The sequence below is a fragment of the Diplotaxodon limnothrissa genome, linkage group LG13 (assembly GCF_057381915.1).
Source record: "Diplotaxodon limnothrissa isolate DT_005_m linkage group LG13, D_limnothrissa_male_GT1.1, whole genome shotgun sequence".
NCBI lineage: Eukaryota > Metazoa > Chordata > Actinopteri > Cichliformes > Cichlidae > Diplotaxodon > Diplotaxodon limnothrissa.
Window position 1 is genome coordinate 19486262 of NC_140608.1, and position 27157 is coordinate 19513418.

General features: G+C 41.3%; 1 protein-coding gene across 1 annotated transcript; it reads right to left on the bottom strand.

The window, feature by feature from the left end:
- Positions 1-12061: 12061 nt before the first annotated feature.
- On the bottom strand, positions 12062-24415 carry LOC146620185 (uncharacterized). Its single transcript, XM_085369673.1, has 14 exons — positions 24392-24415; positions 24065-24194; positions 23893-23942; positions 21720-21825; positions 21189-21347; positions 20980-21097; positions 20814-20875; positions 20531-20656; positions 20339-20451; positions 20082-20243; positions 19789-19985; positions 19428-19557; positions 16434-16627; positions 12062-12296 (listed from the first exon to the last, which is right to left on the bottom strand). Exons 1-14 carry the CDS (start codon positions 24413-24415, stop codon positions 12062-12064), a joined length of 1806 nt encoding a protein of 601 aa, XP_085225799.1.
- Between the last annotated feature and the right edge of the window lie 2742 nt (positions 24416-27157).

A 27157-nucleotide genomic window follows, 5' to 3' on the forward strand; every position in this document is an offset into this window, starting at 1 on the left:
TTCAGCGCGTTAAAGGAACTAATTCTTACCATAACCTGAACTTTAGAATAGCAGGTTAGCTTGTTACAGTGAATTCACAAAGTATTCCCACTCATGCAGATTTTGTCTACTTTATTATCTTGTGTATGTAATTCTAAAATGAAGACAGTTTTTAAAAATGGTCATTTTCTCCAATCAATATTTTATGTATGTGTTCCAGTAAAGCAAGAGTAGTACGATATGAACAGAGGGTCACAGCAGTCTGATTTTGATTAGACTGATTTGTAAAAGCAGCAGTTACAGCTTTATGTCTTCTTAGATTAGTCTACAGGTGGTTTATTTCATTGCTGATGTGAATGCAAGTGTGGTTACTAACTCAAACTATATAATTTCTTCATGTCAAACAAAATTAATTCATATGAAGGTTATTTAAGACATTGCGTGGAGGACTTCCTGACTTTAATCATTAAACTGTTATTCTTTCAGAAATATGTAGACAAGCTAGATAAATTCTTAATTGCACGATACAATGATGGTATGTAGAATTAATTAGAATAGGGCTTTGTGTGGCCAGGAGGATGGCCACACAAATGCAAAAATGCCTCAACTTAGCCATGGTTAAATTCTGTTTTCTTGGCAAATTAATTTTTAGACAGAGCGTAAAATAAAAAAATATGTTTTCCTCTGCTAGGCTGAACAGACATTTATTGATTTTCTTTCTCTCCATCTAATGCATTCAAGATATAACAGTACCGCTCCGCTCAGCTGAGGAACAGTCTGCTTTTGTTCTATCAAGCATAACTAACAACCGTCATTTGTATCATTGTTGCCGCAGCTGGATGACGGTTGTCTAAAAGAAGCGGCTCTGTCTTTCCTGCACAAAAAATGCAGACTTGTTAATGTGCGCAGCCCTATTACTTAATAGATTACACTTTAAAGCGCGCATACAATCGTGGCTTTATTTGCAGGTAAATGTTGTCATTAGTGATTGCAGCAGACACCGAACTAAACGTGTTTCAAACAGATGCGCCTCTATTGAGATCAAAAGCAACAAACAGAAGTCAGTAATTTGGCACACATTTAATGCAGCGGGCTTTCATAGCAGGAAAATGATAGTAATTGAAATGCGGTGTCACTTGGCAAACTGCTGATGTGAGAAAGGTAATAAATGAAGAATCAAATAGTCCTTAACATCTTCCCCTCATTGTCATTTTATCTCCTGTTATCATCCGAGAGACAGTTACCGCTTTGTTGCTACCCAGAAGGAACCCTGTTTAAAAGTGACGCCGACGTTCCCTTGTTCTCGAGCAGAGGGCTTCAGATCTCGGTCTAATCAGATTTAATGGACGTAAAATGAATCAGTGGAACCACAGTATCAATCTTTCTCTTTCTTTTCATCAATATACCAGAGACTCGTCGCTTTGGCGGTAGGACTTGAGTGCTGGTGAAACATCCAAACCACTAGGTAAACAAACCACTGGTAACAGTGCAGTCCCACTGAAAGAGGACATTTTCTCTAAACTGTTTTGTTTTTTTTAAACTATCACGTTAAGGATGATAATTTGAGCGAGCACACATGTTAGACTCATACAGTGACAGAAGTGATGATTGCTGCTGAAGATACAGACACAGTGACCTTTCTCTATTTTCTTTTTAAGGACATAAGAGTGGAAATGATGGAGCATGCTGTGGGAGAGGAAAAGGCCACATACAGCCTCTGGGCTCCTTCATGCCTCCTAGAAATGGAGCCAGACTGATCAACATAAACAAGGATGAAATTATTTGCGGCTGTCTCACAAAAGTATGTAACTGATCGGGTTACTCGGATGATCACAGCATAGACATTTCACATCTACCTTTTTCATTGCTGTTTGCCTGATGTGGTCCCGTGTTAAATAATGCTCATTGACAACAATGCTGGGTTAGTTTCAGCATTAAGCAGAGATTTCTGTCTGTTCTTCGCTTTCACAGCACACAGTATGAAAAGAGGATTCATTCATTATCACACCACAGACAAATTAACAGGGGTGTTTCTAAATACCCCGGGTTCTCGCAAAGACACCCAGCCCCTCCATGCATTGTTGATGTTGTTTGGGCTCAGTTCGTCTGTGGCAGATTGGCTCACGGGGAAGCTTGCAGACATTTGAATTAAAGCTGCAAAACTATTAAAAATGTATGGCCCTGTATGAATGCATGACCTATATTTTCCATGCAAATAAATAAATAAACAGGGTTTAGAGGGGATGATGCAAATCTTCAGAAGTGGGACACAGGATGAGCTAATGACAACAATAAAGAGTTTGGATTTCACACTGAGAGCATAATGGAGACCAATCCTGTGTTACTCATTCCCTCACCTCCTCTCTTTTGCTTCCCCCATAATCAGGCTATCCCACAATGCACCCTGCAATATCCATCCCAGCGTGGTAGTGTTTGAATTGGCCTCTCATGGTTCAAGTGCATATTGTGACTCACCTCTCTCTGGCTTTCATGCGGTGTGTTTTTTACAGACTTGACATTGACACAAGGTGGTTGTTGGAGTCTTTTTCTTATTGACGGTGATGCGGCCTTTCTCCTTTATTCTGTCCCCAGATCATGTCTGTCTGTCTTCTTTTTTCTGCCTCTCTTCTTCGCTCCTCTCCCCTCGCCCTGTCTGCCTGCCTCTGTTGTCTCGGTAGATTTCTTCTTCACTGCCATTCAGACGATGTCAAGGACCATGGCAGGGAAAATAAAGGCCACTGGTTTCTTGCTTCATGATGGGCTGTCGTCTTGTGACTGAAGCAGCTTCTAAAATTCACTGTAGGGGGAAAAAAAAGGTGGTAAACAAATGCATCAACCATCAGCCAAAGAAAAAAGATCTGCGTGACACTTTCTCTGCTGGGTTTCTCTGCCAGCCCAGGGTTGCAGCAGTGTCTCTCTTCTTAAGCGAAACCAAAAAAAAGCCTTGCAGTTAAGAAGAAGACTAAAAGGCTTTCGAGTCAAGGCATTAACATCAATTTGTCGTTTGCGTACTGTAGATGAAAAGGTCATCTTGTTATCTCTCACATGGTCTTATGTGACATTAGTGTTCAGCCTGAAATCTGTCTATAGACCATTGAACCGGGGACGTTATACTGACTCTGTGACAAGTGAATAACCTTTTACCTTGTGTTTTTGGCAAAGGCCATCCTGTCTCAGAAGCAACTCTGAAGCTAGCACTCCTTCCTCTCAGTAAGTTTGTGCCTGTGTGTATCAACTAATGTGTGTGTGTATGTCTAGGTTTAGGCAAGGCTGTGGGCTGTTTACACGAAGCATAAAAGTATATCCATGCTGAAATGACTAATTGGGAAATACAGTGCACAACCTCATTTGAGGCACCAAGCAACTTCCTTCCTTTGCATGAATAACTGCAGGCTTGTGCCCTAAATACAGTACCTATGTGAAGCTTCCTACACCATGGCAGCCAGTAGAGTATTGCTCTTATGAGCACTGCTAGATGATGAGAATCCCTGCACGACATTGTGCTTTTTAGCCTTCTTGTGTGCATTTTGGCTTTCACTCCGAGGGACTTTTCACCCCGCCTTTTGCACCTCTGCTCTGGCTTAAGCCACAAGACTGGCATCGAAGGGCCAGTAAAGAAGCTTCTTCTAAATAAACCTGACAGCGAAGCCAAGGTGTGGTGACATGCAAATCAATATTTCACAACATCAGCCAACATCAGTGGAGCACGGAGGAGGGGTGACAAGGTGCACCCAATACTGTCAGTGATTTAGACCGCAAGGGAAGTCAAGGGAATCCAGTTAGTGGTTGCATCTTGGTTACAGTTGCACTACACGCAGTAAATATAGTAGGGCAAATCACAAGCCAGCTAGCATGAAGTCATTTCTGGTTCAGCACCCAGTCCACATTCACCACTGCTTTTGCAGCAGTTTAGCTCCCAATTTACCGGAAGATAAGCTGGAAGTTGTTGATCACACTGAAATGACATCTGCGCTTTGTTTATCCACCATACGTGCCATAGCTGTTTGCAGTCTCATAGTGGAAAGAAAGGATCAGCGAAAGCAAAGCAGATGGCTCGCATATGGATGCAATTGCTCCGTCGTTGAATTGTACAATTTAGTTGTACAGATCGGCTAAGCGGCATGTCACAACACAAGCGCTGCTGATGCAGCTTGGCAGCCGTTTGAACGGCAAACATGTCATTCAGTTGTAAATTATGTTTCACGCAAGGTCACCTTGTGTAAAGGTTGGGAAGGAGAAGGAAATGAGCTGAGGGTGTAATTCATCTCTTCACGTCAGAGATATATATATCACAGTTAAACTCCCAGATAGCACCAGCACAAACTCAGCACAGATGTCTATATTTATTAGCCTTTGGAGCCATGCGTCTAAATAGTGTCAATTCAATGTTTATTGCTCTAAATTTCCACTTTAAACTTTTCACTGCAGCGCTATAAAAAGTAGGCAGATTTTAGCGGTGATTGTGTGCTGAAGAAATATCAACGGATGTAAACGTGGCTCTTTACACAAATTTATGTAAATGCAGGGCTGTGCGTCATCCAGGACTTGTAGCTGGTATCCTTTTATTGGCACTGCTAAATCTCCGTCCTTGTGTGACATTCAACTCCAATCCATGCTCCCTCAAGGATACATGTCTTAGCATAATACAGACAGCTTAGGAGTCATTGAGATGTGGCCCATCTACTCCAGTAGAAAGACACTGCCAGGCAAGGGACCCCCCCCCCCAAAAAAAAAAAGAAAAAATGCTCGTTGCCAGCTTCATGCCAACTCTGTGCCTCTCCAGCTTTGGCACTCTTGACCGCTCACTCAATTTCATTCACACCTCCCCTCCCCCACTCGCAAAGGATGTAAAGAGACAGCATACGGTCCACTTTGGCTGTCCTGTCTGGTCACATTACATTCAAATGCTACGCAAGAGGTCACCTTGTATTCTCTAATAGAATTGCCTATATTTTTTTCCCAATAAACCACATGTTTATCGTCAACTAATATCATCCTTGTGCTGAGTACTGTGCCAGATACAGGGAGACGGGCAAGGTCAAATCCCTCTCTACAGTCCCCATCTGGCACTAACCCCAGTGACAAGGGTGTCTGGGAGAGGGAGCGAGTTTCATGCTGGATGCACAATTTGTCCACTGTTTACTCTTCCGTCCATTTGCATCACTGACAGTAGATCTGAGTGACATTAACACGAAGCTACTGTCAGAGTAGTGCCGCTTTCCTCGTACTTGGAGATCATCTCCCAGATTCTGCATATGATGCTTCCATGATGCAACATGCAACTCCACATGTAAGCTAGACGCCTAAACAGCCTCGAGCATCTTAAGAGATCGGTTCTGAGAAATACGATGAGGGGAAAAATTGATTCTCAGCAAAAAAGTGGAGCAGAGTTTAAAGTATGAATTTTACCCAAACAGTGTGGAGCAAAGAGTGGACTATTTCTTTACAAGCTGCAGTGATTATCCCAGAGCCATGCCAAAAGCTAGCACACAACAGGTTCATTGTACAGTTAAATAAAAGAGACACAACTTGTACATTAGTGGGCTTTAGCTTTTAACCTTTGGAGAGAGCTGAGCTGCCTGTTTCCCTGCTGTTTCCCGACCAAGCTTCCTACCTCCTTGCTGTTGCTTCTCATTAGCGGAAAAGACAGAAATAGGAGTCGAATCGATCTTGTCGGTAAGGAGGGGAAATATGTGAAAACTCAAACTGTTAAAGCATTTCTGAAAATCTAAAACCAATTTCAAAAGCAACTGCAGACACATTTTGAACCAAACTGTGAACTGAATATGTGCGTCTCCTCACTTATACAGGAAGGTTATGTTGTGCTTCAGACATGCATCCTGAATAAAGCATCAGAAAAAGTCACTGCAGTATATGTAACTCGTTTAGGCAGATTTTCAGGACACGGCACTGTGAAAAAAGCTGCAGTTTGTCAGGCTTGTTGATTCCAAGAAAATCCATTGATTACAAACAGCTGCCTTACAGCTTTTATGTCACTCCAACATCTTTGTTTTCTTTTTCAAAAGATCAACTTATTAAAGAAAAGAAATGATCTGAGCGTATAGCTGGATGCGCTTATTGTACATTCAGGTGGATTGCTGAGAAGTGCGGTCCTGTGTTATGTATTACATAAGCACAACAGGGTTCCTCAACCCTGCTAGCGAATGAATAGTCACACCTGATGAGGAACAGAATGACCTGATTTCCTGTATCTCCAGAGACATCTGTGCAGATGAAGGAGCACGGTGCATCAGGCCTCCTTTTGCCTTTTTCTCCAACCTGTCATGGCATCAATCCTGCCTTTAGATGTGCTCTCCATAGGGAACTAATCAGAGAAGGTACAGTGGTTTAACCTTCTCTGTCGTTCTATTTCTAAACGTGAACATATCTATCCATCCAGCCTTATATTTTGTCAACCTTTCTCTTCTTCCTCCTCGGAGATTACGTTTTTCTTCCCTCCTTCTTATGCTGACTTTCTTTCTGCCACTCCCTCTCTTTTTATCTCTCCTTGCCCCCCTTCCCCTCCCCTCCCCTCCCATGTTTTGGTAGCGCTGCAGCTCTTGGAGCTCAGGGACTATGATTAGGACAGAAGAGAACTGGCTGTAAGACAGAGACAAACTCAGAACTGGGTCATCATTGTTTCTGTGTGAGGGCCCGCTCTGCAGATGAAAAGCTTGAAGACAAGAGCAGCAAATGACGCTCAATACAGTACCGGGAGCCGCAGACATTTCTGTGCTACAGAAATACCCGCGCAAAGGAATATGAACTACGACGCAGAATTTATGTAATAAGAGTTAAATAAAACATCTTACTGGCCTGCTTTTCTATGTGCGAAACCTCCGAGTTAGTAATCGCCCGGCGGTCTGCTGTAGCCGCGCGACAGAGATGGAGCACAGTCACTGTGCTCGTGAACGAGACAGGGGAAACCTTGGTTGGTTGTCACAGAGTAATAGAATTTTGACACTGATCATCATTTTGCTCCTGCTGTTTTGTGCTCTCTCTGTCTCTCCTTCTTGTCCTCTCTGCAGCCATCTCTCTCTCTGTGTCTTCCACCCCTTTAGCAGACAGTCTGACAGGGTCTGTCCCACTGGCCAACCATTCAGCACTCATCATGCGCATCATTTCCTCTCATCATTCCCCCCGGTGTGCTTCTTCCATCTCTTCTGGCCTGTTCACTCGCCATCAACCACTCCACGTAAACCCTTTTATTTGTTCGTGTGTGTGTGTGTTTGTGCCTCAGTGTGCAGCCCATAAAATCACATTAAATAATATATAGTCAAGCACACTGTTTCATGCAGCTTGCTTCGTCACGCTGTCTAAGTGTGCATTTGTGAAGATAGTGTGTGATGTCAGTTTGAAGGAACTAGCTGGGGTTATATTTCATATATAATGTGTTAAAAGCAACAAGTATGGCACCAAAGACATCTTCTGTTGAAAGTTCACATCTACTGTTTTTAGCCTTTTGAGTTCAGTTGAATTTATTCTGAAACTAGGATGCAAACAGCATGTAGTAACTCTATTTAAAGACTATGTCTCTAAAATCAGTTACTTGAGGACGAAGAACCTTAACCTGATATTCGTATATCAGAATGTCGGTTCTTCAGCTTGATATGTGGTTTTTGTTTTTTTTTTATTCTGGCTTGTGTTAAACCTTTATTGCAAATCCGAATCAGTGGTGCCTTGGCCTACTTTCCAAACCATAGAGGAGCAAATAATCAGCTCGAGCTAAGGATTTGCCTGGCACTCTTTCAAACGTGGATGCTTGTGAAACATCCCTGTTTGCAAGTGTTGGGTTTCACTGAGAGACTTTCAGAGTGTTTGCCATTTCTTGTAGCTAACAGGGAGGATTTTGAGACCTCTACTGCCACCTAGAGTATAATCAGAGGAGGATCACGAGGGACTGAGCTGCGTGGCTAGACAGGATTTGTAATCATCTTTACAACACCAAAGTGAATTGCAATGCAGTACACGAAATCAAGCTCTTACTTGAATTATGCACATCACAAGTCATAACATGGACACCCATCATTTCCCTGTGTCGATCGTTTCAATACTGGATACTCTGTCTTTATTGTAGGATTATTTATGCCAAACACATGACAATTCCTGGTTTGGTTTTTTTGTGGATTTGTTCTTTCACTGCCTCTCCTTTCCTTCCTCGATGAGCCTACTCACAGCATAGAAGTAATGCCAGAACGGTTCCCACTGCCAGAAATTGCCCGGAGGTTTATAAATGAACTATTTGTTGTTCAGAGTGTGGGAAGATATTTCTTTTTATTATACAAGTAAACCCAACAGCAGCGACTAAAAGAAGAGAGGAAACCACGGATCATCAGAGGCTTAAAACCCTTTTTATGTATTATCCACCTCGTTTTTTTCATATGATTTCCTTCCCCCCTTTATAGTCTGTGCTACAATTCTTCTACACAATTCAAAATATCCCTGCCACTCATCCCACAATGATTTTTCTTATCACCAGCTTCATCTCCTTTTAATTAAACCTTTCACTGGACGGAGACACGGACCATTATGTTCTCTATATTTCAGAGAATAGATGGGAAAATGACTTAACACCTTATGCTGACCTTTCTCAATCACTGCCCGCTGGCAAAGCTACACAAAGCGATTTCCCCAACATATTTATCTCATCCAAAACACACCTTAGACTTAATCCTAATGGCCTTTTCATTACCCTTTTAATTAAGCTGCACTGTGAGTGTTAAATGTCTCTCGGGAGCTTATGTCATATCTAACCTATACACGGTCATTTGGGGTAGTTAAGCCAACATTAAGCACAAAGTATAGCCATCAATTACTCATGTTGTTCTTTATCATGCTTGTGTTGCACAGTAAATAAGCTGAGACGAGCTCTCATTTACATAGCAGCCGTGCTCGTGTTGCAGGCATAGGGGAAAACGAATAAATGCAGGGTTTCAATATATTCAGTGATCTCACTGCAAATGCTGATTGTTTGAGTTCTTGGATGAGTGAGAAATTGTTGATAGAGTAAACAGGGGTTTATTTATATTTTTAAGAAGCGATGCATGCAGGGTTTTTCAGACGAAGCTGAAATTAGCCAGAATTCAGAAATATGATAATAAATGTTTGACTTAATTGTTTTTTATATGTATATTAGATATGCAAAAATCATGAGGCCACTGAAGTTATTAAAGTCTGTGTAATATCAGCGTTATGAGCCGTTGTGCAGAAGTTGCAGTCGATTTGTTTTGAGCTCAGCACCTGGACAAGGAAGACGTGCATCTATTTTGCGCATTATTCAAATAAATCTATCAGAAGATTACATTACTGATTACTGTTCAAAATGTGTTTTTCCCAACCTCGAGAATTCATCCACACGAGGAGGATAATTGTTATACATTCCCTGTTCTGTATGAATAATGGGATCTAATCAGAATCACTTCATAATCAAGCCCAAGAGGCATTTTCTCATGCGCACCAACAAGACAATTGTGGGAGCATCACTGATGTTTGTGGGATTCCCAGTAGATGGCAGTATTTCCTCACATCCTCCTTGTGGTAATGAACGCAGGGGAGAATAAACCAGAGACAAAGGTCAAATAATATAAAATAGTGGTCACCAGGAGACCGGGGACTTTCTCAAGTGCCTAGTGGAGCTACTTAGTGTGAGATCTGCCGGAGGAAAAGGCAGAGGTCCCATTTCCACCTCAGCAAAATGAAATCAAAAGCCCCTGGGATTTGAGGCTGACCTTCCTAGCTCCCACTGCACTTGAGTGATTACTGAAATATAAGAGACGGGATGGTGCAGAGCTGAATTGTCACATAATCCTTAACCGCAAAGCTACATAATCGCCCGAATATGAATTGTTTTACATGAATTAACAATTATTGTGTACTGTAATTAACATTTGCAGTGAACTGTAATTTGGAGTCTTTGGAGCGGATACAAACACAACACACAAGAGCATTATTATTACAAAGAAAACAAGGAGGCCGAGTTGTTTCTGCGTTAGGAAACAATGCTCTGTACTGTAAAGTGTAATATGAGGCTAAATGCCAAACTTGTTTGTTTAACGTTTCAGTGAAAAGGAATTCCTTTGGTTCGCTTCAGACCTGCATGCATTTTATTGGGTTGTGTGGGATTTGGGCAGGAAACCAGAGCTAATGCCCCCTCTCCCACTTCAAACGGATGCCAGGCACCCTTAAATGTCATGAGGTGGTTAGAGAGTTGACGGAGGTGGGAGGGAGCGGAGATTGAGGAGTGGGAAGCTCGGGCTCGCTGGGTGGAAGAGAGAAATCCAGCCACAGCGGGCTCTTCTCTGAGCTTATCAGCATGTGCTGGATGTAGCTTTATCGAGGCTGCTAAGGCAAACCAGATGCAGCGTAAGCTGCTCTGTGCCACTATGTGTCAGGTACAGCCTGGGTCAACCTGAGGCGCCTCAGCAGAATAGGAAGAGGCCAGTATACATTTCAAACTCACTGCAGATGTTCCCGACTAGTGTACAGTAGAATGTAAGCTCCCGCAGCTCATCTTTTTGACTTTGAAGACTTTAGCAGGTCTCATGTTGTCACTTCAGTTACTCACCCAGATGGATTTCTCCTAATTTTTTTTTTTTTGTCAGATTGACAGCCTGCAGTAGTTTATAGCCGGGGTATCAAAGCCTGCGAGTGTGTGTTCTCGGGTGTGTTGGTCACTGGGAATCCCATGTTCTCTTTCCAGCAGTAGTGTTTATAGGATTTTGCCTCATTTTCTCCAGTGTTAATTTATTTCCATGAAGGCAGCCATGACACATTCTCTCCTCTGCCTTCTGTCTCTGTGTGGCTTAACTTTACTGAGCTATGAATTTCTCTCCTCGTCTCTCTACCCCGAATGGAAGAATAGGCTAGACTGACTTCAGTTGCTGCTACATGGTTATTTTGACAGCGAGCGTGATCATGATTTTTAATTCCTCTCCCACTCTTCCTCCCTTTCTCAGTTCTTTCAGTCTCCCACAGCCTTGCTATGAAGCTATAAGTGTCCACACCCTGCTATTGCATTGTTTTGTGGCTTTGGATAACTTCTCATTGTATTGTTATCCTTTTGGTTCATATGTGTCAGTGGGTAGATGAACATGTTGTGGCGCGGTTGACTTCAATTTCCCATGCCTGTGACTAAGCATTTCAAATCTCCAGCTTGCCAGTATCACGCTCCTCCCTCGCTGCGGGTCTGTTTGGCAACGAGAAAATACCATCTCTCTCATCATCTGGATTATATGGAGCTCATTTGGCTTTGATTGCAAAACCATTAAGGCACAAATGTGTCGGTGACTGACCTGTGACCTTTCTCATCAACTGACAAGCCAAACTGGTCTCATCACTCTTCCTCTCAGGCTCTTTGGACCCTTGGGGTCTGGGTCAGGGTTTGGTAGTGTTTTTGCTGTCTTTCTGTCAGACTTGCATGATCCACTGCCACTTTACGAGGGAGAACGAGGCTGAGAAATGAGGCATTTCCGGGCTCAAGGGTTTATTCCTACAGCACAGTGGATTACATTACAAGTTAGAAAGGGGATGGGGGGTGTGACTCATCTTTTTAAGAAATATTTTGCTCCGAACGCTGACCAGACGATCTAAGAGACAAACCTGTGCAGGCAGGATGCTTTTGGATGTGCCTGTAAATTAGATCACTTTTGTAAGACTATTTCCAGCCTTACATGTGTTTTTAAAAAGTTGAAGCATGCACAGTAATCAGTCTTACATTGTGACACCCTCAGTAACTACTCTGGTGGATGTTAAAAGAAATGCTTATCACATATCTAGTGGAGTGAAACTGTCAGACTCTGTGCTTCTTCGTTTTAGTTGAAAACAAAAGAGGATATAAAACAGGGAAATGTAGTCTTTTCTTGTCTTGCTTTTTTTTTTTAATAGCTGTTCCTCCAGGCATACATTGAAATGCATTTCATGCTAATAAATACCAAAAACAAGCTGGTGCACACATGGTGAAAAACAGGCGTATTGCTATTTGATATTCTGAACTAAAAGGCAGCTGTCAACAACTTATGATGAATAGTGTCATCAGTACAGTAAAAACAACAAAAGACGACATGGCATCTCACATTACTGGACATCATATGGCTATCACCCTGCGCTGAGGATGGGTTTCTGTGCTGCCCACGTCTCCCCCTGGGCAGCATGTTTGCTCCAGATCACAGCTGACCATGTGCTGCAGGGACGGAGGGGAGGGGAGGGCAGGCGGAGGCTGACGAAGGACCACGACTTGAATGCTGGGGCCCTGCCGCAGGAGGTCGGTCAGCTCTCCGTGTGTTGAGTTGACCACCGACACACTGTTCACCTCCACCAATCTGATAGCAAAACACACACATGCAAAGATAATGTGTTAGATCTTTATTTCAAGTTATGTATGGAGAAAAAATACATCTTTGCAGGTAAATGTAAGACCTCGGCTTATGTAACACACAAAAAATGCTCTTCAAATCACAGAGCATTAAAACTGAAAAAGCTACACATTTACACAGAGCTCGTTAAAAGCCCTCTATTAGTTTTTCTTTATAGACACCCAGGTTAAACTTAGAGCAGCTCCTTGTATTTTTTCATTAGCTGTGTAAAGAGCATTGGCACGAATGCTGCGATAAAGGAACACAAACAGCGAGCCTGAAAGACTCTTTTCAGCTACTGTGATTCTGTCACACAGACTTCTTTTTCCCCTGCAGTATTGTTTTAAATGATGGGCAGTGTCTCTAAGCACAGTTCGTACTCGCTGTAATTCTATAATTTCTTAATTGCATGAAGTTCTTTTATCTGTTCCCTCTCACTCTCTTCTGCATCCAAGTATTGCGTTATGTTGCTTGTTTTCTGATGGGTTGCCATCGCTACCACGCGCAGAGACAGAGTGAATGAAAGAATGGGTGAAATGAGTAAGATGCTGAGCTCCGCTCTCACTAACTACACTGTAAACCCGAATGTTCAAAGTAATTAAACAGATTAAGTAGTGTATACTCAAAGTCTTTAAAAAGTTCTGTTAACTTAAATATGTCAAGTTCGTATAACATGTTCTTCTTTTTGAGTAAATGAAACTAATAATATTTGATTGAATTTAACTATTTCTATATTAAGTAAGCATCACTTAAAATAATAACTTAAGCACAACGTAACACAGTTAAGTTAGGACATATAAGAATGGTAAAGTCCTGTTATTTTTGTTGTTTCAAGTAGGTAGGATTTAATAATAAACTTAATTTATGTAGCACATGCTAAAATACAATAAAATCTCAAAGTGTTTCACCAAATAAGTAAAATCAAATTGTCTTAAATGCATTAGTGGAAGACAAAATGTATTTATTTTAATATTCATTGTTTTATCACTGTGTCCTACATATATATTTTTAATTTTTTCCGTAAGTGTTGAGCAGCTGCAGGAATCAATTTTTATTCCGAGTTAATCTCTGATTCACCCTCCGAAGCGGAAGGCGGCGCTAATGAGCATTAATACGAAACACAGAAGAAGTAAAGGTATATGGGCGGGAACAGCACCAAAGAGGCAACACGGACGACTGGAGAAAGTTGGACCTAACGGCAGCAACTAGCATCACTGGACTTACAGTAAGTTTTCAATGTTGATATTAGTTTATTGTTAAAATACGAATATTTAGTTGTATTTTGGGTGCGTGTCGAAAAGAATAGCAGAAATGTCGGTCCGTGTTTTTTATGTGCTTTGCTGCTCTCCCCGAAGGAAACTTTGCGCTTGCAGAGCTAGCATTAAGTTGTTGTAATGAGGGTCGCAGGCTGTTTAAAAAGTTAGATACTACTTGCTCTAGAGGTGGCGCCCGGTCGTCTAGTATGAAACAAAGTATTTTAATCTCTCTAAATTTTTAAACCCCCTCTCATGACTCAGAATAGTTGGGTCCAAACAAGCCCGTTGTCCCTGCAGTTACACAACGGAGATGCCTGTCTGAAGTGAGAGTGCTTTCAAGCAGTTTTCTTGTTAGAAACGCTATATTTTAAACTATATGTGCAGGGTTAGGGTTGTGAAGGAGCTCTTGGACCTCTGGCCTGCTCTAAAAATGGAGTCTGAGGTAATATGGATCAGCTCTGTTTAAAATGAAAATTGTAATTCTTACTCATGTGGCAGCTTTTTGCTGCTTTATAAAGATGTGCGAGATTCTTCAAATTGAACTGTATTGTCCTTCTGCTGTAGTTGTATGCAGAGTTTCAGCGGATTACAAATCAGAACCTGCCCAATACATTCTACGCTGAACTTGACCGCCATCTTCCTCGACTGATGACCTTATTCAGCCAGGGCATCAAAAACTGGGAAGACAGCAGATGCCCTGGTTGAAATTCTAAGAATTCACAATGAACAGGTAATAATAGATTGTTACACATTTCATAGGTTGAACCAGTGGAACATTGGACAGGTTCAATGATTTAAATGAGCTTTTTGAATTTTGCTATTACTCCACTTTGTGTTTGCTATTTGTCTGACTGTATTAAAGATGTGAACAGGTTATTTGTGGACATATGTTCTGATTTGACTGTTGTTTTTGTTGTTGTTCAGTAAACTCACCAGTATATAAAATTCTGTTTTTATCTGGAAATAGGAAATCCATGATATCCACACCAAGTGCACTACCGTTCTCCACGCCCTTCCTGTCTATCTGCATGAGGATGTCTCTGGATTTTTCAGAACCTGCACTGTGAGTGTCCTTAAGTATCTAACAGATACTACTGTGTATATAAACAGTGCATCAAAGTACAAACATGTATTTTGATGCACTGTTTGGACTTACCTTTGTTTAGTCTACCCATAAGGTTTCCATGTATGGTCTTTTCTGTCTCCTCACTACGAATGAACTGAATTGGTGTTTTGTTGAAAGTGATAAGATGTTTAGTAAAACATTTTCCTGTGTATTTCCTTTAGCTTAGTTTCAGTCTATCTCACACCACTTGATTCTCTGGTGAATTAGCTGATTTATGTGTGCAGAACATGGATCTTCTGTTTTTCACCTCTTACAGTGAGACTCAGGTCTCCCTTGTAAAAGAGGTATTGGATCTCAGTGGGAGTTGGTAAAATGAGAAATTATATGTCATCTGTTGTATTTCTTGGGTTAGATTGTGATTAGTATCTCTTTTTCATTAATTCAGGACGAATCTGATGAGTTGGAGCTTGATGGTGTTGAAGTGGCCCTCTTCACTGTCATCAGTGACCATGACACAACAAGTCCAGTTCACTACCAACCTGTGAAAATCTCTGTCATCATTGTAAGTGATGCCGTGTTCAGTCTCCCCAGATTTGGTGAAGCCTTCCTAGTAATGTTTGGACTGATCTATGCACTTCACCTCAGCTACCCCAAAGCCCTGACCAACACTTTAGAATTTACTCAAAAGATTTTATTTGGTCTAGAAAGTGGTAAACTGTCACCCAGGTTACAGACCCTCAAGAATGACTTGGTTATGTAGGAACTCATCTGAAAGAAGGATGCAGGGTGAAGCATTATAAAAGGCTAGTTCAAAGTTCTCTCCTTTCATCTAAATAATGCCTCAAAACATTATTAGATTACTCTACAGGTGTTCAGCCAATAGGTCCAAACTATACAACGTGCCTTTGTTCTCATTAACATAATGCAAAGCAACACTAATGTTTTGTATGTTTTAATGTTTTTCGTAATACTATTTCCAAAACATTGTGGGCTGCGCAAGATGACCTAAATTTCACTGTTTGATACTGGTTAATGTAAAACAAATAGCATTGTAATTCACTCAAATTGCTGCCTTGTTGTCTTATTCAGATATTAGCCAGAGAGCCAAAAGCACATTTTGATATTATTAATTATTATTTTTCATTACTCTGACAGTTTTCCTGACTAAACAATTTTTGGTCTACTTATTTTAATTTATAAATGTTTTTGTTAATTATTTTTAATTTATGTAATTTTTTTTTAAAATGTATTTAATTTCAACATAGTGCTAAAAGGGAGCAGGCAAGATACTGTTCAATGGCAGATGTTTATGACTTTTGCATATTAAGTTACCGATACTCAGTGTAATTGAGGCAATCAATTGCCTCAAAAATTTTAAGTTTTGGGTCACATGTTTTTAAGTATCAAGTAGTCAACATATTTGACTAACGTGTACTTAAAATAATGACAACACAAACTAATAAACATTTGAGTTTTGTTAACATAAAAATGTTGTAGTTGTGTACTTATTTTTTATAAGTTCTGTGAACTTATTTCTTTGAATTTGTAAACTTGAAACTTTAAGTCATATTAACTGCAAATATTTGAGTTGACCGTTCTCAAAAGATACAAGTACCATGTAATCCAAACTTTTATGTTCTGGAAAAATTTGGCTTTTGAGTTGATCAACTCAAAAAAATTGAGGCAATCGATTGCCTCAATTTTTTTGAGTTCTGGTAACTTATTCGGGTTTACAGTGTAGCGTGCATTTATGAATACGTTTTTTGTTTTTGTTTGAGTCACCTGTCATCCACACAGAGCTGTGAGTTGTCCACCTCGACCACCACAAGTCCGCTGCCTTCCCCATAGCGACAGGAGAAGCCGTAACGGCCATCAGGGTTCTGGTTCTCCTGTACGACCAGCAGCATGGCCGGACGCTGCGGTGACACCAGCTGGCTCAAGCTACCAATGGGTGAAGTCTTCTTTCGAGCCTTTTCCTGAAAGCAGAAAAAGAGCGTATTCCTTAAAGCAAGCAATCAGAGACAGCTTAGAGACAGATGGTTGAGATTTGAAGGCATTTGCAGTGGAGTGATACAAATTTATTGCAAAATCTGCAGCGTCCCATGTCTCACTTACAGTAAATAGATACACAAACCCTGAGTAGTGAAGTCTCAGCCACAGCTGATTTTCAGGAAAGTTCGGAGAAGATTAATACCACTCAGTAATACTCATTTACAGACGGCCTCCGGCTTCATCATAGATTTTTACAAAATAATGAGAGACCATTCTCAGTATAGGGTTCAGGTTTCCTCTTCTTCCTCTGTGTAGGTTGCCAGCTATACAAGGACTGACTTCCAAACCAGCTTCTGTGCCAGTGAAACATGAAGCTAACTCAGTTACCATTTTCTTAAGATAAACTTTTAACTTCATTATTTTTGTTTCTTAGAAAACAAACTAAAAAGATTACAGATATCATGCGTGGAAATCTACGAAAGATAAAGGCCCAGGCTGCGTCAAAGCCAGGAGACCACCAAGATGTAATGATTAGCTTGGGAAGCGATCGCACCACAAGTAGCTTGCAGGGATCCGAAATAACTTGTGAGTCCGACCGCTGAATTCCAATGTTCACTTATCCAGCCTCTTGGCATACTCCCCTCCCCCCCTGCATAGCGTGTGAATGCCTCGGAGCAATGGATGCCGCTTTTTCGGGGTCAGGGGTCAAAGCTAAGGCTTCTCTTTTCTTCAGACAAGTGGGCCAGACAGGATATATCCACGGAAACGCAGCCGAAGCCCCTCGAGGAACAGACTCTAATGCCCAGCGTTTTCCCTCTCGGCTTGCTCCGTTTTGGACGCACGCCAAGAACCCGAGGAATTTTCTCTTCATATTCTTCTTGTTTACCTACAAAAGCTGATCAAATCCCAGCCTACCTGAGCCAGACATGGAGCACATCTCCTCCCCCACCAGACACATGAGCAGACCAAAAGCAGGCAATTAAAACACAAACAGAAAGATCACAAAGGTCATTCAGGTGGGAATCACTCACATGTCTGCTCGGCGACAAGAAATATTGCCGTATATTGCACAAATGCGACCGTTTAAAACATCATCTGTGAAAGAGTTTTGTTTCAGAGTGAGAAAAGATTCTCTGACAGGCTAAATAACATAGACGCTAAGTGGTAGGGATTATATTTCATTTGAAATGATGGGTGTTAGTAGATCTACATTCAGTCCTGTCACTGTGAATGCAGATGCCCTGGCTGTGCACAGAGCAGAGGTCTTATGGGAAAGAAAATGAGGGATAGAGAATTGGGAGACACTGTGACCACACTGATAAACCGCAGCTTGTACGATGACTTTGTCTACATAAAAAGTGGAAACACACTCTCCGTTTCCTAAACTCGTGCATGTCACTGCAAAAAAATAGAAATAAAAGGTGGGAGATTCTTCTCAAAACGTGACCCACGCTCAAAGCGCGACTCAAGCCTGGGTGAAACATAATTCTCCCAACTTCCCCACTTTAATAATCTCTCTGAAGTTTTTGAGTCGTCCAAGCTAAACTGCTTATTTAAAGTCATTTCCTCCATTTGTTGTCGTTCCCCTCCTCCCTTCGCTCCGCGCCTCTGTTTCTCTTTCGCCTTCCCCTTCGGCTGCTTTATTGATGCTCTCCAGTTGCAATAGATCCGGGAGATTAGACTGCCGATGATGAAATATTTCCTTATTGTCTGTAATGTGGGGCAGTCTACAAGACCAAACACAAGGCGGTCTGTTCCTTATTTGAACAGCAGCTCTATCAGTTCCCAGGCTGCTCCTCAGCTCTGACCTGTGTGTTAACTCTGATTAGGTCATATGATAAACATTAGCACTGCTGCTTTTCCCACAAACTCACCACCTAAAAAAGCGTTGCCTTGGGGTGGCAACGTGACACGGGGCACCTTTCAAAGCCGAAGCCGCGCGTGTCCTTTCATGGCACCTCGTTAGGGCTTCTCCAGCAGGATAAAAGGGCCACATTAAAAAAAAAAAGTGGGCACCTCGGGGGATAGATGGAGATACTTTTACACACGCTGGCCCGTTTCGCCACTGCTCTCTCCAAGTGGCTTTTGTCACACGCATTCCATTGTTGGTATGGTCACAGGCTCTCGAATGTCAGCGCTAAACATCATTTCTCAGGGGAAAAAAAAGTGCATGTTCGTACAATGGATTTCACTCTGCATTGTGTACTCATTCTCACAGCGGGGATAAGTGCGCAGCTTAATGAAACAGAGCAGACACTGTGTGTCACTCAGAGGACCAAAGTTAAGAGTCTCAGATATTGGCCTTCCACTTCAAGAGGCCAAGACCACCCCTCCCAGTGTTGTCTAATTCAGTCACCAGTCGGATCAAATGTGTGAACGTCACTTGTTCTGCAGGTAAATTTATCCTCTAAGTCTGGCTTCGATTTTTAGGGCAAAGGTCAGGAACACGAGTTGCTCTGATATGGTTAGGGACAGCATGCGCAATGGCATGAAATTCCGAAAGCTCCAAATTTGACCTTTTTTTCTCCAGTAGCATTTTATTATCCCATACCACGCATGCCTTTCTCAATATTTAGAGTTGTTTTGGTGCAAACATCAGCTTCTCATTGTTTATTTTTAGCAGTCAAAACATTCTCTGACTCAGACCATAGAGCTTTCCCACATATTGGTGTAACTGCAGTTCACATGCTGTTGATTAAAGTCCTGCAGGCCTTCGCTGTGCCAGTTAAACTCTACAGCAGCACTAAAAATAAATCGATGAAAGGTTCGTTTTATCAGCAGTACCTTAACGTGGCTTTCTTGCAAAGCGCTGTGGAGCTGAGCCGCCTGTCGATTGAGATGCACGATGCAGATTTCCTCCTTAAACACGTGGCAATTCAGTTTCATCTTTTCCAAGAGATGAACCTCCAACTGCCTGAAAAGCAAAGGAACCACATTTCGTGGAAGTTCAAGCTCACATACACAGAAACAAATGTGGTTCAGGTAAATGTCATTTACTACAGTCTCAACAGATCATTAACTACTACAACAGGTGCTTGTATTTCTAAATTGTACTTTGTCTCTGGAAGGTGAAAAAAGCTTCTTCTTTTTTTTAAGTATTTGTGTCGTTAAATAAGTTGCTAATTAAAGGTGATGGTCCTCCTACTTCTGCTTGTCAGCTGTGAAGTCGGTAATGTTGTCTCTGAGGGTCTGCAGGTTCTGCCTTTTGTCTTGCAGTCTTCTGTTAACCAGCTCCAGTCTCTGCTTCAGCTCAGCAGAGCCAAGTGCATCGACATTCGTGTCTCCATCCATGCTCTTCAACTCTGAGCAAAAAGCTACCAGGCCATGATGGAGCTCTTGGACCTTTTGGGGACGTAAAGATCAACCAGATCACGATGTTTAATATTAATTTAGTACAATAATTTTAGTGTTACGCATTTTTTAAACACAGATATGGACCTGACGGATGACATTTTGTAGTGAGGCCACTTGTTGGTTTAATTCCCTGATCCGCTCTTCTTTAGCCAGCTGTTTGCCTCGGATGTCATTGTTAATGTTGTGATTTTCATCAGGGCTGTTCTCCTCTGGACTGTCTTGGGATGCAGAAGCAGTCGGTTTATCCTACAATTGAAAAAAAAAAAAATCATACAGAAAGCTTTGTTTTGGTGTTTTTGAGTTTTATGCTGGACTGTTTATTATGATTGTTTTTAATCTACCCTTTTAACCAAGTGCAGTTCCAGCTGACTGCTCGCTGCTGCTGCTGCAGATGATGATGATGATGGAAGTAGAGTCCCAATCTGTTGATCTGGTGAGAGCTCCTCCGACGAACCTTCACATTAAATCATATATTTAACACGTTTACTGCGTAAACAGTATGGCTTAGTGTTTTTGAATAACGCTCAGTGAACCTTGCTTGTCTTTTAGTGTGAAGAGACTCTTGTCTTCTGTCATTCCCAGCATCTTGATGCACGAGTCCATAATCTTTCCCACTGTTGTTTCCTTCGGGGTTCTGAGATGAACTATTCGCTCTGACGCTGAAACACAAAAGTAAATCACAGGTAAAGATGACTCCTGTTTCATCCTCAGTGTCTGTTGCCTATGCAAACATAATTGAATATTTAACATTCACATCCATTCATTGCAAAGAGTGCAGACACTGAAGATCTTAGCAAACTGAGCTTTAGTACTCACCGTTGATAGTAATCTCTATTAGTTGAGCACTCCTCTGCCCTGCGTTGTTTAGGCTGTTGTTTCTGTAGCAGAATTAGATTACCAGGTTAAAACGATGAATTGTTTTTGTGTTTGTTTTGCTACTTTTTTTAAATTTCTGGAATTCACATTACATGAGTGGCTTCACCTCAGCTTGAAGGAACGCCGATTTGTATTCAAACAGCTCACATGGGGAGAAGACTTGGACTTAGTCATTGACACCAGCGTTGCAGTGAATGTCTCCACATCACCAGGCCCCAATGATTCTGTTTAAAAAGGAAAACATCAATAAATTACATTGTTACATTGTTCATTGCATGAATTATTATTTGACATAGTTTGACATAGTAACTATACCGAGCAATGAGTCGATTCTCTGAGTCACCGTGCTGGGAGGGTGAAGCTCATTATAAATGGCCGACAGCAACTTCTCCCTGTCCTCCACTGTGCTAATGTGGAGGGTGTCCAGAGTGTTCACATCTACAGACGCCATGTCTGCACCACACAGATTTGCCTCTGCAACAAGCATTTATTCATGTATCAGCTGATTTTAACAGCCATCAATAAACTGTAAACGGCAACAATCAAGACCTGAAAATCAGGTATTGTTAAGACATGTAATATTCAAAATGCAATCAAAACACATGCATCATATTTTAGAGGGCAGATACTATGGATAGTAGGCTGTTTGATTTAATCGACAGGACTTTCTTGAAGACGTTCCTCTTTTTATGCATTAGACACTGACATGTTTCAGTTTTAAGAGGTTTAATACTCTTATATCCTCATCTATTTTTCCATCTCAATTTAATAGCATTCATTAATTACAGTTTATTCCATCTACACTAAAAAGAAACCAATATGCATTGTCAGTAGACGGTGTTTTACCTTTGATGAGAGGGATACACTTTTGTAGTCCAGTACTGGTAAACCACTGGCACACCTCTTCAGTGTTCAGATCCCTGAAAGATTTGGCCACTTGCCTCTCTACATCCTGGGGAGAAGGAGAGGCTAGACAGCTGCTAACTTGTACCAGATTATACAAAGGCGTGGAGCAAGTGTGTGAAAACACACCACACAAGTATATACACTCAAAAAAAATGACTCTTTGCCCTCATAAACAGGAAGCAGTAATTTTAAGTAAAGTGCAACTGAAGTACATCAAAGCAAAGGTTTATTTATTCAAATGGTTAAATATTAAGAAAAAAAACCCATGCTTGATTCCATTACATTTAACGATTTACACTGTACCTATGTAACAAATTCCATGGGAAATTTACGTGTAATCAAATTACTTAAAGTCAGCATTTTGGACATTCATATTTTTTGAGTGTATAGCATTACACCATACACACAAGCATCTATAAACCATTGGTTATGAGTTTTGGCATACAGCTGTGTACTAAAAAATGTGTATATCTCTGTGTATTTCAACTAGAATGGTGAATTATCCAAAATGAAATCATATTTTTGTATTATTTCATATTAAATCTCCCTGATATAAGTCTTGCACAAATCTGCTTTCCAGCAAGTTGCAAAAATTTTGTAATAATTTTCACACACTTCTCTTTAGCAACTCCTTGCTGTAGGAGTTTTATTATTTTACCTTCTTCTTTGGAAAAATAGTTTTTCCCAAAAAATGTTGACTGTTGGGGTGTGTACTTGGGTGTGTACTGAAAGCATAACTTTCGGCTTTATTTTGATATTATCTGACTAAAGCATGCGCTGCCCACACATATGGGCTTCTTGCTATGCTGCAAGTTCACATAAACAGCCATTACTGTGTGAAATAATTTTGCAAGGATGGCTGCGTTATTGGTAGTATGACTCCTCTGATATCATCTAAGTGCTGCTGCAGCTGTGTTTTGGCTCATTCGTTTTCGCTTCAGTCAGTTCTTTGCCATGAGGAGCCATGATGCATCAGGCACAGCTCAGGCCAAAACTTAACACTCTACAATACTTTTACATTCTTTTGTAATCTTGTTCGTGCAGTTACCACTTCTACTGAATTGCAGTCGTACCGATCTTATCTGTTTGTTGTTGTTCTTGTTGTTGTTTTTTATTTGCACAGATCAGATCACTTTATTTTAACTTCCTAAAACGATCTGATTACTGTTTGAGTAGTTGTTCTGTACTGTTTTGGGGATTTTGGGGGGTCTTTTTTCAGTCCAAACAGTAGTAGCGGTTGGAAAATCCTGAGAGCAGGAAATGACGCACAAAGACGATTGTGACTCAAACATCTGGATGCAAAAAAAACAACAAAAAACCCCAACAACAAGTCAGTAGGTGGTAAAACATCAAGACATAACAATGAAATTCCAGACGTGTATTCATCTGAATCACAGCTTTAATGGAAATTAGTATGACTACGTTGGATATAAGGGTTTGGACATATTACACCAAAAAGACACATTTGTGTGTTTAACTGTAAACATGTTTTTTGTCAAAGACAATGAAATGTTTAGTTAAGTGGGGACCCTAAACACAGGGTTTTGTGCAATTGTTCCCTTAGTCAGATTTTTTGTCTTTTTTTTGTTTTGTTTATGACATTCCTGGAAGAAAAACCTACAATGTCCCCTTCAAGGAAAGCTTTACAGAGTAACTATGATTAAATATATGAAGTCTGCCTCTTCTGTGGGATTTCCCCATTATGTTGCATGACACAGCAAAAACAACATATTAAACCATGCAAATAATCCATAGCATCAGCACTTTTATGGCGCTCCAGCGTGAGATGTGGCTGCTTAAGATACAAGTTGCACAATTGCTTAAATGACTGTTAATGCCTGGAGATAGCAAATACCGGACGTGAGTGATTGGCCTTGAAAAAAAATTGTGCTTTCTTGTGTTTCGGCTAACACGTAGATTGCTAAGGATACAAGCAATCTTGCTTGGCAAATCCTGGACACAAAGACTAAAATCCTGAGACTATTTGTTGAGTCATTGCTTTGACAGATCAAGGGAGCTGGGAAATATAAACAGAGTATATTCTATAATTGCAGCAGCTCTGGGCTGTGTGCTGATGCCACCCTGAAGGCTCGGCTTTGATGATTTACAGTACCTTCTCGGAAAAGTTTCCATTCTGATCCTTAGAATGAGGCATATAGGATGCTGTGCAAAATACACAAAGAAAAACAGATGAGCTTCTTGTAAGGTTGTGTTTCTAATTAGTTGGAATAGTAGTATTATGTAGTAACAAAGCTTGCTTGGCCATATTATATTACCAGAATCACCGACAGTTATTCGTCGCTGTCTTGGCGACCCCTCCTCTTCATGGCGTCGATCTGTGGTCTGAGTTAAACCGTGGAAAGTGGCACTCCTAGTCAGCCTGTCCTCGAGACTGCACGAACGAGTTATCGGCCTCTGTCAAGGAAAAAGCAGATTCACTTTACAGACAGTCTGTAATTTTGACTTCATACAGAGCATCTCTTGAGCAAAGGTCAGATATCTTAAAGTAGATGCTCTGTATATTACCTGAGTCTCGTTAAGCAAAGATGGAGACTATAGACTACAGAGTATGAAGCAATCATGAAAAAAAAAACTTTGGTTGATAGCCTTACCTTTTGGTGAGCAAATGTAGCCATCATGGTGGTGTGAGGAAGCGGGCAAAGTTCATGCTTGAGAATATCTGAGAAACTTGAGTCTCTGTTGGTCAGGTCATCTGCAAAGAAAAAGTCAGTCAATAAATGCAAAATTCATTATTAGAGCTGTGTTTTTGTTTTGTTTTTAAAAAGAAGAGGAAGAAGCAATTCAATCAAGTCCTTTTTCTTCCTTTTAAGCAAGTGTGTCCTTTTTCTGGCGCCCAGGTCACCAGGTTTACTTGCAGTGCTGATACTGGACGCAGCTAGATGGAGTTGCTGGGCAACACAGTAAAGTCTGTCTGGTTGATGACATGTTTCTCTGACAGCCCACGTTCTTTCCCACAGAAAGCGCATATTCTTCTATTTTCCAAATGTCACTTGGTCAGCGAGCAGATATGTTTATTATCTGCTATCATAACAAGCAAGATGAATGAGGCTGAGAATATGACATCAAAGCCTGGCTTTTTCAGGCAGCACAAGGCAGTGATGTGATTGTGACTACTCTGACTTAACTATATGTTTTGAGACTAAAGTGTCAGGACCCCTCTGAGAACTCAAAAACAGTAGTCTGTTCAAATAGATTACAACAACACAAAAATCTTTAACGCGTGTTTTTCATTTCAGGGGCCTGTCTCTGAAAGGCTGGTTTGACATGGATTGGGGTTCAGATGGAGTCAGAATCAGATAAGACAGCGTAATTGGTTTATGCGTGTCAGCAGTGGAATCTTGTCTGAGAGCTGGAGAGACAGTGAAGTGCATAGAGGGGGGGCAGCGAGCTGGCACTCTCTTCATCACCTGGCTGCTCTTGAGTCACTCTGGGAAGGATCAAAAGTCTAGTCTGCTGCAAAGCAGATTCAGAACACTCAGTGCAAAACACAACCGCCTTGACTTGAACAGCCACCTAAGGAAAGTGATGAATCTTGGCTTAATGCGAAGACATGTAGGAGCACCATCCTCTAGCCGACCTCAGACATGACAGTGTGTCTTTGAAGTGCTGAGAAAATCGCTTCCAGTCTGAATCCATGACTTCTTTTCACCATGAATGGCAGAATGGGCACAAGATGGAGATGTGTCTGAGAATGGTAATGGAGGGTAGCTGTACCCCTCAATGCCAACCAAAACAAAGGACAGGGAATTTGGTGCAGGCTGAGGGACCCGGCCTGATGTTGCCTTAAAAGGGTGAAAACTCCAACAATGGAACGATGAACTTCATTCCTAGTCTGAATCGGCTCCATCGGGACACGTCAAAACGCAAATAAGATGTCTTACCCTTGACTGGTTGGCACAGACAAACACATTGCATCCTTGCACCCACACCTGCAGACACACTAAACGCTCCAAGTTTGTGCGTGACAGAGTTTGGCAACTGTTTAAACACACACACACAGGGTCAGTGACAAAGCAAAGCTTGAGATTCAGAACTTTTCAGCACATTTATGTAATGGATAGGCAAAAGCGATGCTTATCGTTTCCAGTGTTATTGTCCAGCTCTGGTTTGAAAAGAGAGTCATCTCTTTGAGAGAGGGAGGAGAGCATGCTGAGTCACAGGAACCCAAAACCTGGGAACGGCTTGACCAGTTACACACTGGGAATACACACACAATGGCAAAAAAGAGATTCCAACAAAGGGAAACTTCTGCAACTCCCCAAGGAGGCTTTCGAGGTACTGTAACCGTGTCAAATAATGCCTGCAATTTTAATGTGAACAGGGAGCTAAGATCAAAACCACGAGGCAGCACAGGAGCTTTAATGGTTGGATGAAGAGAATCATCATCTGGTGTCATTTACCTCACACCTAAGTTTTTTTTCCTAAAGCTTACAAAAAAGGTTTAAACACAACCACTTGCAAGTTCATGTCATCAAAACTCACCCAAGTTGTGCTCAGTAAATGGTAACAGATTTATTCCAGTGTTGAAGCTCCCTGTGATAGAGAAGGAAACAACAACTTAAATCTGCTTGAAATAAAACACGATAAAGGAAACACATACTTTTCTTTTGTTCTTTCTTTCTCTTTTGCCTCATTGCCAACTTTATATTTAGCTGTGCTCTATTTAGCTGTGTCAGCTCGTTACGTTGCAGGATGGAGCGGATGCAGAGCACGAGGCCGCTGATGCAACTCTGACATTTATTATTTGCATCTGTGCCTTTCCTTCTGTGATGCATCAAATGTGTTTTATGAGATCAGTCTGCAGTGCATTGAAAGTCTTACCTGGACAGAGTTTAATGCAAAAACACGAGATATTTTGACTTTGGAGTATGCAACATGGAAACAGGACTGCTTTGGAGTTTTTGAAGGGACACTATTCAAAGCTAAGCTAGGTGGTCTCAGTGTTTTGGCCAGGCTGGGCTGTGCTACCTCACCACTGAAAACCAAAAAAAAAAGAAATCCTTTGATATTTATCTTCTCATCCAACTAGCTCCTGGCAGAAAAGGACTAACTGTAGTGTACATTTAAATAAAACTGTTAGACTCACTTTTTTCCTGAAGCTCAGGGAGAGGAGCCACCTGGAAGGTGGTTCGGAAGAGCTCACCCTTAGTTTTCTCTTTATTTTTAATTGACACAGCCTCTCTTTGTTCTCCAAGCTCATCCCTAAGGCCCCTCTCAGGTTCGACTTCACTATTGGCCGTACTCTCAGCCAGTACACATACTTTTTTTGGCTGCTCAGTCTCCACACTCTTTGTTTTATCCTCGTCCTGGTCACAAGCAGCAACGCTTCCGTCAATGCCAGTTGTGTGTGTCACACT

Excerpts from the sequence above, each read along its gene's own strand:
- LOC146620185 (XM_085369673.1), bottom strand. The coding sequence starts at position 24,415 with ATGGCTACATTTGCTCACCAAAAG. Across the intron at positions 21,826-23,892 it reads ATGGAAACTTTTCCGAGAAG|GATGTAGAGAGGCAAGTGGC; the intron begins GTACTGTAAATC and ends CCTTCTCCCCAG. Across the intron at positions 20,244-20,338 it reads AACTGCACTTGGTTAAAAGG|GATAAACCGACTGCTTCTGC; the intron begins GTAGATTAAAAA and ends TTTCAATTGTAG.